Source organism: Kryptolebias marmoratus, linkage group LG8 (genome assembly GCF_001649575.2).
Source record: "Kryptolebias marmoratus isolate JLee-2015 linkage group LG8, ASM164957v2, whole genome shotgun sequence".
NCBI classification, from domain to species: domain Eukaryota; kingdom Metazoa; phylum Chordata; class Actinopteri; order Cyprinodontiformes; family Rivulidae; genus Kryptolebias; species Kryptolebias marmoratus.
Window position 1 is genome coordinate 4,398,889 of NC_051437.1, and position 16,912 is coordinate 4,415,800.

General features: G+C 41.2%; 2 protein-coding genes across 2 annotated transcripts; one reads left to right on the forward strand and one right to left on the reverse strand.

Moving 5' to 3' along the window:
- Positions 1 to 3,278: 3,278 nt before the first annotated feature.
- Positions 3,279 to 8,759, forward strand: gpr182 (G protein-coupled receptor 182). The gene is made up of 2 exons (XM_017436464.3): positions 3,279 to 3,404; positions 4,552 to 8,759. The coding sequence occupies exon 2, from the start codon at positions 4,555 to 4,557 to the stop codon at positions 5,638 to 5,640; it is 1,086 nt and encodes a 361-aa protein (XP_017291953.1). The 5' UTR covers positions 3,279 to 3,404; positions 4,552 to 4,554; the 3' UTR covers positions 5,641 to 8,759.
- A 2,007-nt stretch (positions 8,760 to 10,766) lies between these two features.
- LOC108248018 (zinc finger and BTB domain-containing protein 39) lies at positions 10,767 to 16,581 on the reverse strand. Its single transcript, XM_017436465.3, has 4 exons — positions 16,416 to 16,581; positions 14,341 to 15,664; positions 12,477 to 12,833; positions 10,767 to 11,921 (listed from the first exon to the last, which is right to left on the reverse strand). The coding sequence occupies exons 2-4, from the start codon at positions 15,607 to 15,609 to the stop codon at positions 10,968 to 10,970; spliced, it is 2,580 nt and encodes an 859-aa protein (XP_017291954.1). The 5' UTR covers positions 15,610 to 15,664; positions 16,416 to 16,581; the 3' UTR covers positions 10,767 to 10,967.
- Positions 16,582 to 16,912: the final 331 nt, after the last annotated feature.

Below are 16,912 nucleotides of genomic sequence, written 5' to 3' on the forward strand. Positions count from 1 at the left end.
GTACATAGTGTGAGGATTTTAGTGTTTTTGTTTTCTGTGTTGTTCTCCACCAACCATCGTTTGCAGTTCCTGAGTGGAAGGCGGAGCTAGTTGGACACAGCTGTTTTCCATGACAACTGACAGGTACAACCTGTATAAAATGCTAAATGCCAAAACTCTTTGCGGGACTGTTGAATGCCAAATGGTATCTCAGCCTAAAGCCTTGTTAGAAGTATTAGTAAGATTTTGACTTACCTTTGTGTGCTCACCATTTATGTGCCTGACCACCTGAAGTGTTCCATGCTGAAAACCTCATCTTCTGGAATCTGCAATAGCACAACACAAACTGGCTGAGCTTTTCTCCACCAAGTGTCTGACCTGCCACAGTCCAAATAATCTACTTACCTCATCTGAAAACCCCAACCCTCGCCTGATCTTGGAATCCTCTGTCTCCCTTCAGTGCTACAAACAAATAAATAACATAGTATGGCTCATCTATTTACAACATCATCCTAAGTATTTGGAATAACTTACCAATCCTCCTCTGCAGTCTCCCGATCCTGCCCCCCGCTTTCTGCAAATAAATAAACCACTTATCGTACTTTTTAATTTGTCTCTGTGAATCTATCCAATCTCAATAAATCAGCTTTGGGGAAAAACATCAAATATTTAAACTAAGAATTTGTACTATTTATTGGAGGAAAAATAAGGTTATTTTGAATTTGATGGCAGCAATACATAAAAAAAGTTGGAACAGGGGCATAAAAGTAAGTGGTAGGTAGGTAGGTAGGTACATTTATTTATTCAGCACTTTTCAGCACGAGGCGACTCAAAGTGCTTTACAACACAAGAACAAAATTACAGACAGAGTTACAGAACATGACAAGATAACTAAGCTAAAACATGACAATGCTAAAACTAAAACTAATGGTACCGAATTATCTAAAAGTACCCCAGGCCCGCTATACAGCTGAAGTAAAACCAGACATATCTAAGCATGAGCTAAGACAGTCAAAAATAGTAGCTAAACTAAACAGATCTAAACATGACTAAATGTACAGAACTAAACTAAGTGTACAGGAAGATAAAGCTAAACTAAACAGTACCAAATTTCTAAATGGTACTAGTGGGCCACTAAAACAGCTGATGTAGTAATTACTAAGATAGAGAAAGAGGGAAGGAGGGGGGTGGGGGGAGATGCGACAGCAGAGTATGAGTATGAGAATGTGTATGTTTTTTTCCATACAGTAGGAGGCGGTGTGATGCATCTGTGTGTGTGTGTGTGTTTGTGTGTTTGCAGAAAAACCAATAATAATAATAATAATGGTACCAATAAGAAACAGCTGGAGGAGCGTTTTGCAACTATTTAGATTATTTGACAACAGGTCAATAAGAAGACTGGGTATAAACAGAGCATTTTAGAGATACTCTAAGAAGTAAAGATGGGCAGAGGTTCACCAGTCTGCAAGAAAAAAATGCATCTAATAGTGGAACAATTTCAGAATAGTGTTCCTCAATTTAAAGTTGGTAAGACTGAATAACCCATCATCTACAGTTCACATTATCATCAAAAGGTTTCAAAAATATGTTGAAATCTCTGAGCTCAAAGGACAAAACTGAAAGTCAGTATTGGCCCTGCCGCTCTGCATTAAAACCAAGTCTGATTCTGTTCTGGACATTACTGCATGGAACACTTCTGCAAATCATCTGTAAACACAGTTCATTGTGTCATCCACAAATGAGGTTAAAGCTCCATCATACAAAGAAGAAACCAAATGTAAACATCATCTAGAAAAGCTAATGTCCTTTCTAGATGAGATATCATTTATTTTGGACTGAGACAGCTACATCTTTCACCACTACTTTCTTTTGCATCTTGTTGACGACCACAATGTCCGGTTGGTTAGCCATCACCTGTTTGTCAGTCTGGATCTAAAAGTCCGACAGTATCTTAGCCTTGTCATTCTCCAACACCTTGGGTGGAGTCTCCCACTTTAACTGTGGGACTTCCAATCTGTACTCATCACAGATGCTCTTGTACACTATTTCAGCTACTTAGTTATGGCGTTCCATGTATGCTTTGTCTGCCTCTGTAACATCACATGAAAATTATTCTGGTTAGAACCCTCCTGAGATTATCACAGATCTTCTGGGAAATCCAATTCTCTCCACTTCATTCCTCCAAGACACAAGTAAGGAAAAGTCAGCTCAGTCGTTTCTCTGACCTGCTCTGCCTGCCTGCCCACTCTCCGCTCAACATCTCTTTAGACACTCAACCGGTTCTGGACTCCTGGAATCATCCTGGGAACCTGGAAAAGAAAGATTCAGGTAAGACCAAAGGCAAAATTTCATAGACAACAATCATTCTTGGATTACCTGGAAAAGGTTCTTTAACACTTGCTCAACTCCCTCCTGCCGACATTGCAGTTCTCAACTTTCTGTGTGCCGTTTACAGTAAAACCTTTTACTCATCTTTTATCCTGTGTGTTTCTGGTGTCAGAAATCTGTGTCTTGGTGTAAAAATGGTTACAAATCATTATGTTATTCTGACAGCTGGCTGATTTATCTCTGTCTTTCCTCGATCTTAGCTTCCAGCGTCCTCCTCCATGGGACAATGCTCCTTATTAGTTTTAGCCTGATCTTATAGCCAAACATGTCAAAGACAATTGTTGCTGAGATGTATGTCAGCTTATTGGTCTCTGTGATGGTGCCAGTAGGGATATTTAGCAGTGCTGCATTCACATCTTTATCTTTTAACAGACTTTCAGAAGGTACTTTATTACTTAGCCTTAGTAAGGGGTGCATCTCATACATGCCTAACTTGGTCACAATCTTCATTCTCAGTTCTGTTGCCCTTATATTCTGTTCATCAGGACTTTTCAATGGGGCTTGGTACCCATACTCAGTTGGTGGGGATAATTATACATGCCCTCTAACCTGGCAGTGCCCCCACCTGGCCCCAGTCACCTGACGACTAGATACTATATTTCTATAAGATCAAAAAGGATATTCACATCATATCTCATAGAAGTGTATTTAAATAGACTCTTGCTGGCGCCATCATACATATGTTAGGTGCAAAAGAAACTGAAAAATTAGAGATTTACTTCTGTATTTATGTTTTCTTTATTGTCTTACAGATATTTGACGACCAAAACAAAGTAAACATAAACATCTCTTCGAATTCACGAGTTTCCCTGAACTTTAGTTTCATTTCTAATTTGTTAGAGAGGAGGTACTGCTCCATATTTGTGTGTTCATGTTGATGGGAAGTGGGAGGGCAGAAACTCCTGGGTGCTTGATGCCTCAGCAAGTTCACAGAATCAGAGCTGGAAGGAGACGTCTCCTGTTTGAATGCTTCACACAATAAAACCTGCAGCAGAGAAGCTTCTTAAGGTGCCTACTTTGTTTAACTCCTAATAAAGGTAGGACACAGATCACTATCTCTACACATTTGGAGGCCTTCAAACCTGAAATGTGGTCTAAAAAAAGAATACCACCAGTTTTACACCTCTAGTCTGCCTATATGTTTCATGTAACTACATATGTGTAAAATGTTTTGTAAAGTTTTACTGTGACTTCAGATTGAAAAGCTTGTTATTTTTATATCTGTGTTTTAAATCTAAACCTAATTTATTTTTTAAAATTAGGTGAAGCAGAATAAAGTAAAAAATAAAGGATTTTAAAAATCTTTTTTTCCACAGTTGTTGGTGGTCAAGTTGAATCTCAGGTGATAAAATAGGTATGAAAATAGAATAGAAATAAAAAAGAAAGCACAGAATATGTGTTGTGAATGACTCTCAGCTACTACAACACCAAATTTAACTAAATTATAGTCATTTTTGTGTTGTAGATGTGCACCTGATAATGATTTCCTGGAATTTTTATTAAAATCTGTCTGGTGTTTTATTATATGTTTTGCTAACAGACAAACAGGGTTGACTCCAACAGTTAATGCCAAGTTTTAAGCAAAGAGGTAGTACTTAGAGTATGTGTTGTAAATGACTCTCAGCTACTACCACACCAAAGTTTAGCTCAATATCTGTAAAGCTGATTGAAATTATAGCCATTTCTGTCTTTTCTAAGTGCAGTTGGTGGTGGTGGTCATCTTAAATTAGGCTGCTGCCAACAATATATCAGTTATAGATTTACATTCAGTGGCTATTTCCTGCAAATTTCATTTTAATATGTCTAGTTGTTCATAAGATATTTTGCTAACACACAGTTAATGGCTAACTCCAAACAGTTAATGGCAAAGTTTAAACAAAGACCTTGTAAATTTGTTAGCACTCAGAATATGTGTTGGGATTCAATCTCAGCTACTACCACACCAAATCTGTAAAACTGACTGAGTTATAGCCATTTTTGGGTTTTATAAAGTCAGTTGGCTGTTGCAGCCATCTTGAATTGAGTGGACTCTAAAAGTTAATCAGTCCTAGATATGCTTCCTGAGATCAATTTCTGAAAGTTTCATTAAATAGAATATTTCTCAAAAATATTTGAGCATTTCCCCCTCTATTTGTGTTTGAGTTTTGTAACACCTGAAAATATTTTCTTCTGCCTTCCCCCCAGACCATGAGTGCCCATGAAATCAACAATTCGGTGCACAACTTAAATGGCACGCCGTGGTTTCTCTACGACTGCACCCTCGAGCTTGATACCAGCTACAGGCGTGTGGCCCTCTTCCTGCTCTACCTGTTCGTCTTTGTGGTGGGCCTGCTGGAAAACCTCCTGGTGGTCTGGGTCAACTGGCGCCGTCGCCACTCAGCCAACGGGGTGCTCTTCTGCATCATCAATGTCAGCCTGTCGGACCTGATGGTGATTGTGATCCTGCCCTTCTTCATGCTGGAGGTGACCATTGACAGGGTCTGGCTGTGGGGCCGCTTCCTGTGTAAGGTCACCAGCCTCATTTATGTTGTAAACTTCTACAGCAGTTCCTTCTTCTTGGCCTTCATGACCTTGGAGCGCTACCTCTCCTTGACCAGACCATCGGCCCCACCCCTCTTCCCTGTTGTGGGCCGGCGCCGCTGGGTGCTCTGCGGAGCCCTGTGGATGTTCTCCCTGTTTCTGGCCTTGATAGAGAATGTCCACGTGGATCTCCTGGAGTGGGATGAACCGGGCTGCTACATGTTACCCGAGTACAGCTACACTGAATGGTTTGTGTCTGTGGTCGTCCTCTGCCTGATCTTCCAGTTTCTGGGCCCGGCTGCGCTCATCATCACTTGCAACGTGCTTATTGCTCGAGCAGTTAAAACAATGCCGGATGTGGAGACTCGGCGTGACGTGTGGCTGGTGCATGTGTACTCCTTGGTGTTTGTCCTGTGCTGGCTCCCCTACCACCTGATCATGTTGCTGATGATCATAGACGACCTCGACCCCCACCTCTTCAGCTGCAACACCGTGGAAGTCCTCTACTTCTCTTACACCGTGGTGCAGGGCCTCTCCCTTGTCCACTGTGTCGCAAACCCCTTTCTCTACAACTTCCTCAGCAAGAGCTTTCGGAACAACCTGTTCAACACTGTGATAAGCTACATACCTAAAGAAAGGGCTGCAGAGCAGGTGGAAGTTGGGCCTAAGCCCAATACTCCGAATGGAGGAGACCCAGGGAAACAGCGCAGATTAAGTAATGCAAGCACCAGCCAGTCTGATCTTGGATCGTAATAAAAAAGCTTTGACTAACATAAGGAGTGAGATTTTTCCTATTATTTAGTTTTAGTTTAGTTTGAATACTTTGTTTCAAACTACAAATAAAACAATAAAAACCCAGTATGTTAAAACAAACAATAAAAAGAATAAAAAAATAAATAAAACAAAATGTATATAGTCAAACAAATACCTGTACCTAGAACTGTATTTTCACAGAAACAATCCAAGGCACATGTCCAGGTCTAAAACCCACAATAATAAATGATAATTTTAAAAAAACTGGTCCAAAACTGCCTATCTATATTTTAAAAGAGTACTCCAGCAGATTAAGTCATCAATGTGGGGGTGACTGCTGAGGCGAGTACAAAGATGGCTGAGGTGGGCAAAGAAAAATGCTTTGAATGCAGTTTTACAAGCTGTGTGCACGAAAATAAGCTGCGATTTTTAAAAACTGGACTTTCAAATTGCGGCCACGCAGCTCGCTGGTTGCTAAAATTCCAAATTCAGTGAGACTGCAATGGAAACTTTGCATATCTTTTTTTGCAATTTTGAAATGCCATCTCCTCTCTGACAACCCAGTGAGATACTACCTTAGACAGTTTAGTTGAGCAGAGGTATCGACTGGACAATATTTCCTCTCATACTCCACTACCTGGTTTTTAAAAGTGTGGATAATATTAGTTTGAAAGAGAGTAGAACAGGAAATGTTTATGTTTTTTTTTCTGCAAAGCTACCCAACTTCCACAAGTTCTTTGGAAATGATTGTAATCTCTGTACAGGTAGGATAATGGAGCCACACCAGGACTGTGTAAATAAACCCTTCAAAGACTGAGGACTATCGCAGTTTTTAGATCCTAATGAACATCAATGAGCATACACAGGGCTGTGAAAAAGTATTTGCCCACTTATAGATTTCTTGTTTTTGCTTTTTTGTCACACGTACACCTTCCAGATCAGCAAACAAATTTTATTATCAGGCAAAGATAACCTGAGTATATACATAATGCAGTTTTCAAATGATGATTTCATTTATTAATGTAAAAAAGCTATTCAAACTAACCTGGCTGTCTGTGAACAGGTCATTTCCCCCTTGTAAACACATGAATTAACTGATTTTTTTGGAAAGTTGAGTTCAGTTACACTCAGACCTGATTACTGTCAAACCTGTAAAGTTAAGAAGTCACTAAAATGGAGCCATACAAATGGAGAAAACATGGATCAGTGGTGAACTTTCCCAGGAGCGGCCAGTCGACCAAAATGGCTCCAAGAGCTCATCGACGACTCATCCAGGAGGTCCCAAAAGAACCCAGAACATCTTAAGGCCTGCAGCCTCACTTGACTCAGTTAAGGTCAGAGTTCATGAAGACAAAGGACAAAAATGGCTTCCATGGGAGAGTTTCAAGGTGAAAATCAGAGCTGAGCTCAAAGAACACAAAGGCCGGTCTCACATTTACAAAAAAACATCTTGATGATCCCTGAGACTTCTGGGAAAATATTCTGTGGACTGAGAAGACAAAAAAGTGGAACTTTCTGGAAGCTGTGTGTCTCGTTACACTCAGAGTAAAATTAATGCTGTGATGCAGAAAAGGAACATCATTCCCACAGTTAAACATGGTGGGGGTAGTGTGATGGTCTGGGGCTGCTGCGCTGCTTCAGGATCTGGACGATCTGCTGTAATATTTGGAACCATGAATTCTGCTCTCTACCAGAGGATCCTGAAAGAGAACGTCCGCCCATCAGTTCTTGACCTTAAGCTCGATCTCACTCAGGTTCTGCAGCAGAAAGATGATCTGAAGCCCAGCAGCAACATTCCTCCACAGAGAGGTGAAACACTCACCGCCAGTTATCACAAACACTTGACTTGTTGATGCCAAACCTATCAGGTTTTGGAGACAATTAAATTTTCCACAGGTTGATTTGGATAGCTTTTTTTCTCCTAATAAATGAAATCATGTTGTACTCACTCAGGTTGTCGGTGTATTAACATTTGTTTGATCATCTGAAATATTTAGGTGTGACAAAAAAAGCAATGGCAGCTTTTTCACAGTACTGTAGATGTCCTATCGCAGCTCAAATGAAAGTTATTCTACTAATGTTTATTTATCTATTTCAGTACAGTAATGACGTGTTCACTCAGACTCTGTTCATTTAGGTTGGAAACTTTTAGCATTAAGAACAATAAAAATGCTTAGAGAGACACATTTGGAAGGTTTATGTTTATTTTACAAGTTAGTCTGCTGCTCCTTCACTTAGCTGTCTCTCCTCCTAACTGCTGATCTTTATTACAGCTTTCATTCCTGGAATGTTTCAACAGTTTGGATGATTAAAAAAAAGCACAGAAGGAAAAGGGGGCTTATCAGTCCACAGACGGCACAATGGCAGGAAAGGACCAGGGTTTAAAAGAGCAAAGGTCAGAAACAGCCTGCAACTTCCCCGAAATTCAGATGAGGGATATTTGTGGCGCAGGAAGCTGGAAAAAGCCATCAAACAGAATAAAGATACATGTTCTGGGGCGATAACAGTCCAAAGACAAAACATTCACGGACAGCTAGAGAAACAGATAACGAAAACTACGAAGTCATCAAAAGACTTAACAAGGAATGCATATTGCCCGCTGTCTTTCATGCCAGAGTTTTAGACTTTATGTTGAGAAATGATGGGAGTTTGAACTGTTTTGGGTAAAACTTGGAAATAAAATTATGTGCTCTCTGACGCAAAATTGCAAATTCTGTTAGCACATGGAGAATGTGCAGTGAATGACTGTCTCTGCTACTATCACACCAAGTTTTAGCTTAGTATTTGTACAATTTGCAGGCTAAGGTTGATTGGCTGTGGCGGCCATCTTGAATTGAGTTTCCTTTGAAAGTTATTTCGTTGTCCATGTAAATCCAGTGATTACCTTTGGAGAATTTCATTAAAATCTGCCAAGTCGGTCAAAATATATTTTGCTGACAAGCAAATTCGACTGACTACAGTGCCAAAGACATTGCACAATGTGTTGGGCTCGGTGTATGTGTTAGGAATAACTTTCAGCTACTATCACCCAAAACCTTAGATTAAAACTGAATCACAGCCATTTTTGTGTTTTCTAATGTCAGGTTAAGGTGAAAAAAAAATTAAATACGGAGAACAAATATGCACAAAAAGTGTATCAAAACCAGGAGTTTTTGACAGATTTACAGCAGATTTATCTGTCACTGCTAATAAGAATCTAGCTGGATGTTACAAACAGATTTGTCTGTAAAAATGGAATGCTGCAGTGAAGCTTAACCACTGCATGTTTAAAATCTGATCCTAAAGAGCTAAAAGATTTACTGATATAAAGAATTTTATTTGGACAGACGTGAGACATATATGCAAAGATTCTGGCTCCCTTCCAAAGCTTTCATTTCACCTAAATATGACCGTGTCTGCATGCTTGTTCTTCATTTTAGCTAAATATCTCATGAACCACTAGATGGATCGAAATTAAACTTTCAGAAAGTAATTAATAGATGCATGTCTACAACTGATTGACTTTGGGAATCAACTTCATTCATGATGTCTGCCACAGCTAACTCGCATTAGGAAACAAAAGTAGGATTAGCTTTGTCAATTTTACACATACTTAGCTAAAATGTGGTGTGGGAGTCATTCCTAACATGTACTCTGAACGTGGACAGATCTTGAGAAATGTTGAAATATTACATGAGATAATGCATACCAATATTTTCAAGGTCTGACCAAAATGGCTACAAGCTGTCATTTCTCAACAAAAGATGGTCTAAGTCTAAAACTCAGCTGTGAAATATGGTTGCCAATATGCATTCTTTCAAAGAATGTGAGGTTTAAATTTGAAAAGTACTGTAATATTTGTATAACATGACCTATATTTTCTTTCAAACCACTAAGTTGTCTAAGCAACTAGCATTACCAAACAACGTTACACTACATTACTCTCTGACAGTTCTGAAATTCAACCTGTGAGAACCTTTTCTGCTTTGGACAAAGCTATTCAAACCAAAAGTCACTCTGGATGTTTGCACAGATATGTTCCATTTTACAATCAAAAATGTAAATGACAATAACATGAATAATAAATGTTTAAAAATGTTAAGACAAAATCTTTGATCAGATATTTGTTTCTTTTTCTCTCTTTTTTTGGAGGTATTAAAAACAGATTTGGGTTTTGAAAGTTGTCTCAACAATAGTCTGAAAATGTCACAGGACACTTTTGATTGTTTTGACAAATTAACATGACTCAACAGTAAACTCAATTCTGAAGATTAAAGGCCTGGCATTTATTGACTCAGTCTGTTGCGAACCACTCTCAGCTACTACCACATGAAATTTTAGCTCAATATCTAAACAGGTGCCTCTTTGTGTTTGCTAAGACTGATTAGCTGTCTGCCATCTTGAATCAGATTGACTCCAAATAGTGATCTGCATATAGATCTGCTTCAAATTATTATTTTTTGAAAGTTTCAGTAAAATCTGGACAGCAGTTCATGAGATATTTTGCTAACAGACAAACAGAATTGACACTAACAGTGAATGCTAAATTCATCCATTTTCTTTACCTGCTTTTGCCTTCACAGGTCACAGGCAGCTGGTGTCTATCTCCAGCAGTCACTGTCTGACAGGCAGGGGACACCCTGGACAGGCCCCCAGTCCATCACAGAGAAGCATAGAGACAAACGAGATAAACAACCATTCACACTCTCACTCATACCTATGGATAATATTTAGAGTTTAATGTTAAAGTTTTGAGCAAAAATATTGCACAATGTGGGGTGATAGCTAAACGTAACACCTATTTAGCTTAATATCTATAAAAATTAACTGAATTGTAGGTATTTTTGTATTTGAAAACATTGATCAGTTGCAGATGTACACTCAGTAAATACATTCTGAAAGTTTTATTAAAATCAGTGCACTTGTTCATGAGATAGTTTGCTAACAAACAGACAGAGTCAACTGTAATAAAGTTAAAGGCAAAGTCTGAAAAACAGATCTCACGTGATCAGTTAGTGCTCAAAGTATGTGTTGGGGATGACTTTTAGCTACTACCACATCAGATTTTAGCTCAATAGCTCTATAATTGACAATGTTATGGCCATTTTTGTGTTTGCTCATGTTGCTTAGCTGTGGCGGCCATCTTAAAGTGACTTGTCTTTCAAAGTTAATCAGGTGTAGTTGTCTTTCTAGTTACTATGTTCTGAAAGTTTCATTCAAATCCGTACAGTGGTTCTTCAGATATTTTGCTAACAGACAGACAAACGAACACCAGAAACACGGCCTTTGGCAGTGGGCAGCTCTGGTTTATTATCCTGACACAGTGGAGGCGTTCAGGCAGAAGTCCTTCAGGTGTCCACAGAAGACAGCGCTTCTTTAGAGTGATCGTTGTACATGAAGGTCTGCTCAATGTTGAAGTCCAGCGGCAGGTGGTCCTTGTGGAGTTCCATGTGTGACGACACTAGCTTCAGCGTGGAGAAGTAAAAGCCGCACACGGTGCAGCGGTACATGAGTGCGCCGGCGTGCGTCTTCAGGTGGCAGATTATGGTGGAGCGGCCTCGGAAGAAGCGCAGACACACTTTACACTGGTAAGGTTTCTCCCCGGTGTGGATACGCAGGTGGTAGGTGAACTCCCCTGAGTGGGCGAAACGTTTCCCGCAGTAGCGACACCGGTACCATTTCCCACGTACCCCTGGGGCTTCGGCTGCACCTTCCTGTCCTGAGCTGCCATTGGTCAGAACTGCAGAAGACAAGCTGGGTCCCTGAAAGGACTTCTCTGGCACATTGAAGCCCGAACCCAGGGCGCTTATCTTAGATAGTCTACTTGTGTCCTGTAGAGAGGTGGAGGAGGAAAAGGACGGTGGAGGACCCTCCCAAGTCTGGTCGGCTTTACGCTTGCCTAACCAGCCCTTGACCCTGTCGCCTCTCCCACTCCTCAGGGACTCTGTGGTGTGCAGACTGAGGTGGTACTGAAAGGCAGAGGAGCTGCGGAATGTCTGCGGACACAGAAAGCAATGTACAGCCTCCACTTCTGTGAGCGCTCCTGCCCCTGACCTGTGAGGCCCCAGCTCCAAGCGTTCCCTCTCCTTAGCCGTCGCCTCCTTGGCGTGCTCAGTCATGTGCCTGTCCAGCAGAGCGCGCTCTACAAAGCAGCAGGCACAGTGAGGGCAGGAGAAGACGGGCAGAGAGATGTGGGTGAGGGCGTGCCACAGCAGGGAGCACAAGGAGAGCTGGGGGAGGTGGCACACCCCACAGTTCAGACTCTGATAACACACATGGCTCAGCAGGTGGTCTCTGACAGTCTGCCATGGACAAAACACACAATGCAAACAGAGAGTTCAGACCGTTTTACAAAGAGATGGTGCCACAGTAATAATAAACATCACTTGCTAATTTGACTGTTATTGGATTTCAATCTAGATCTGTTTCTAATTAAATTGAACTGCATGTAATTTATGATTTTGACTTGTTACTTTTAGCCCTGAGTTGACCTTTGTTGGGAATTGGTGCTACATAAGATAAGTGAATTGAACAGAATACTGATTTTGTTGACGTTTTACAGACTTCCTGTTATCTAGAAGGAGTAAACTGCTGAGGAGGCAAACAGCTGCCTGGAAGAGGATGCAGAGAAGAAGTATGGCAGGAAATGAGACAAAAAAGAGCCAACATCCAGGAACAACTTAAAGCTGACTTACAGACACTGACTTTACTATTGATTTTACTTGCCTAATTCCAATCTGTAGAGGATTAAAGGCCTAACACTCCTTGAATTAATGCATATCATGAAATATTAGGCCTATATATATATATATATTAATTATTATCATTGTTAAATTACATTTGCAACCTCTACGTACCTGGAAGTCCTTGCTGAGGGTTTGAGTGCACACGGCACACTTCAGCTCTGAGCCCAGGCTCTGGCTGCCAGTGATCAGCGCCTCCTGCGGCAAGCTGTAGCTGGAAGCTGTCTGGTGGTGGTGACGCAGCAGTTTGTTCTGGCTGCAGAACTGCAGGTGACACATGTCACAGGTAAAGAGCTGAACCCCGATGTGGGAGAGGGCGTGGGAGATGCCAGCAGCACGGTCAGGAAACGAGGCCCCGCACACCCTGCAGAGTCCCAGCTCCGTCAGGTGGCTCTCACCATGCTTCCTGATGGCAAATGGGTCTGCAGGCAGAGACGCCAAGCAGGCTTTACACAACAGGTTTCTGGTCACCTGCAGAAAAACAGAACATCAGTTGTGTTGTATGAGGCATTTTATGAGGAATGTAAAGATTCTTATAAACCCATATTTTACTCACAATGGAACATAATAAACACATCAATGTCTAAATAAAAAAAAAGGTATGGTTTTGGAGAAAAAAATGTCATTATGAATATAACAACAAAACATCTCAAAAACAGTTGGGTCAGGGCCATGTTTGCCACTGTGAGGCATCCCTCTTCATTTAACAACAGTCTGTAAACGTCAGTAACTGAGAGCACAATGTTCTAGCTGAATTCTAGCTGTTTAACAGTCCTGGGTCTTTGCTGGATTTTTCATTTAAATGTTTCCATTTGGTGAGAGATCTGGATTGTAGACAAGCCAGTTAAGCACCAGACTCTTTTATTACAAAGCCAGCATTTTTTTACTGATGTAGGATGCACTGTCTTGCTGAAATATGCAAGACCCTTCCCTAAAATAGACGTTGTCTGGATGGGAGCAGATATTGTTCTAAAACCTGCATATACATTTCTGCATTGATGGTGCCTTACCATATGTGTAAGCTGCACATGCCAGAGACACTAATGTACCCCTATACCATCAGAGAGGCAGGCTTTTGACCTGTGCTCTGATAACAGGCCAGATAGTCCCTCTCCTTCTTAGTACAGAGGACATGACATTCATGGTTTCCAAAAAGATTTTATATTGTGACCTGTCTGATCACAGAACAATCACCCAGCTTGTCTCAGTCCATTTTAAATTAGGTTTGCTACAAAGAAGACAGCAGCATCTCCAGAAGCAGTTCACATCTGGCTTCTTTGCACAATAGAGCTTCAATCTGTATTTCTGGATGACACAGTGAACTGTGTTTACAGACCAAGATCAATAGAAGTGTTCCTGAGTCCATGCAGTGATGTCCAGAACAGAATCAGACCTGGTTTTAACGAGGGCTCAAAGATCACGGCCATCCAATACTGACTTTCAGCCTTGTCCTTTGGCCTCACAGGTTTCTATAGATTCTTGAAATCTTTTGATGATATTATAAACTGTCGATGGTGGGATATTCAAAGTCTGTCCAATTTTCCCCTCAGGACCAATGTTCTGAAATTGTTTTACTTTTATTAGAGACAGTTCTTTGTAGACTGGTGACTCTTTACTTCTGAGAGATTCAGATTCTCTAAAATGTTCTTATCATACCCAGTCCTCTTACTGACCTGTTGTAATTAACCTGGTAGAAAAATGCTCCTCCAGCTGTTTTTTATTCATACCACTTACTTTTACAGCCTTTTGTTGACCCTGTCCTCAACTTCTTTGAGATGTGTTGCTGCATTCAAATTCAAAAATATTAATTTTTTCCCCTAAATATGGTGCAGTTTCTCAGTTTAATCATTTGATATCTTTGTTGTGTAAGTAAAACATGGGTTTATAAGATTTTCAAATCATTGCATTATGTTTTTATTTACATTATTCATAATGTCCAACTTTTTTAGAAATGAGGTTGTACTACTGAAGTCATTACCTGGCTAGTATTTCCTTCTTCTCCTCCATTCCCGTTCTCCACACACACAAAATCCTCTTCATCATCCTCATCATCTTCTTCCTCCATGTAGGTCTCATCATCACTCAGCTCAATTATTTCTCCTGCAATCTGTCTCCAAGGAGTGAACTCCTCTTCGGTTCCCTCCATTCCTCGATTAGCTTGCAGAACCTCTCTGTCATTAGTCTTAGGCTGTCCTGTCGCCACCTTGCCAAACATCAGGGTGCTGTCTCCCTCTTTGTTCATCACGCCACCATCCACCAACACCACCTGCAGGCTTCCTGATAATGATGATGGAGCGCATGCCTCAGCTTCAAGCTGAGCTGAAGAGTCTGGGAGGGAGGACGGGTCAGACAGTGCAGGGTTGCTGCCCTGAAGAAGAGAGTCAACCGCACTCTCAGAAATCACTTCACTGTGAGTCACATGGTTTTCATTACCTCTGGCTGCCTCCCCATCTTCCAGGGCCGGCTCAGTCTTCAGCTGGAGCACTGGCCCTGGAGGCAGCATGCTCTCCATCTGATTAGAAAGGCTGCTGCTTGGTAAAAGAGAAGCTTCTTGTAACTGAACATTTGCTGCCACCTGCCCACAGCTGGTGTGGGACTGGATATCTTCTGTCTTCAGGTCCAGGGTTGCTGGAGACGGAGCAATAGTATGAACTTCATGCTCAGTTCTGGTTGTTCTGACTTGGAAAAGAGGTGAGGAAGCAGCGGAGGGAGTCGGGGCAGCAGACGGACCGGCTGAAGAAGACAGAGAGGAGCAGGATGCAGAAGAGGAACACACTGAAGCTGCCGTGATGGCTGTCACTTCAGACGTAGCACTAACCACATCAGAGTCCATTGGGAGGTCGCCGGCATCACCAGCTTTTGCAGACACAGATGCCTGCAGGTCAGGAAAGGTGGCATGGCAAGCCCTCATCAGTTCACTGATGCCAAGCCTCTCAGCCAGCTCGTACAGCACACCCACATCTATGAGGTCAATCAAAATCTCCCCCGTGTAAATGAACATCAGCACCTTCTCAAAGTTGAGCGGTGAAATAAATTCCAGTGTAAAGAAAGCAGAGGCTGTAGACTGGGGCCGGGTGAACAGGGTATGGAAGTATGTCCCCGCGCAGGCCAAAACTGCACGGTGGGCAGCAAAGGTCCGGCTGCCGACCTGCAGAAACACATCGCAGTACTGACGCATTTGGCGGCAGCGGTTGAGATCTGCGAGCAGGTTGGCTGCATGGCCGGGACCCTTCAGCTGGATCTTCATCCCTGCTGCTGGTCCTCAAGCGCTACAGTCAACCTACAGAAACAAGCCTCATGGGCTTCAAAGAAATATGGGAAAAAACAAGAGATAGATGTCGTCAACTGGAAATATATTTGACAGTGTGGTTATTGATTCAGTTATGGATTGTACATAAATATATATTATTTAAAAAGTGTGAGACTTTTGGATTTATTTGTCAGTTATTTGTGGTCATCTTGGTTTAAGTGTGTTTGTAATTAAGTGCCAATTCATGCATTGAGGCACCCTTACTATTATTCCATTAAAACATTTTGTCCTGTATTGTGTCACAGTTTTGAAATAAAACTGCAAATTATACATCAAAACATGCAGCTTGCTTAGAAATTGTGTTCTGTAACCTTTGTTAACCCCATATTATAAAAAATAATAATTTAATATAAAGAAAAACAGTAACTGCCAGAATGGTCATTAATAATATTTTGTTGATTCATTGGAGAGTAGGTTTACCTCCAACAACAGTTATATGCTGATATTTATCTTACATTCAATTATAATTTACATGAAAATAGGTATTTGTCAGAAGGGTCTCCAGTCAATATTAAAGCAGCTGAAATAATGTCTGATTGAGCAACAGTCAAAATATAATCCTACCAAAACTAATTTATTTTCATCTGAGAGTGCTTTGGGTTAAATATCTGTGTTCACAGCTGCTCTAAACTCTGACTGTACACTTCACTGATGTTAATTTAGAGCAGTTTTATGAAAACGGAGCTCAGTTTTATGTCCAAAACACTGCTAAACAAACAGCTAAAACACACAGACACACTCACATTTCCCTCCGTTTATCATTACAGCAGGTATCCTCCGGCATAGTTCTGATATTCCTACCACTTAGCCATTTACATGTGCGTCTGTGTTGTAAAAAACACGCCTCTTGTCTTTAGTTTTCAACAATACTCAAGTGGTCGGCCACATTTGGCTACAGCTTTCTGATGATGGTCGGTCGCGTCTTGATGACGTCAGTCAGCGAAAGCCAATGACCAATGACATATGGATAGACATGACATCACGTGACTTTGGATGAGCTAAAAACGTCACCATCTTACGCTAGTAATTCAGTTCCACTTTTGCGCTCAGCAATACAGGAATGGCATCTTATTGTGCTGCATTTTTCTGCATAGATTTTCACGGAAAATGTCCTGACGGCGTTACATTTAATCGGTAAGTGTTTTTCTTTTAATAACACGGCTGCTTAACAAGGAGATTAGTGCCTGAGTCTAACTTTACTGCAGAAGACGAGCATCACTACTGGACGTTATTAGCGCTA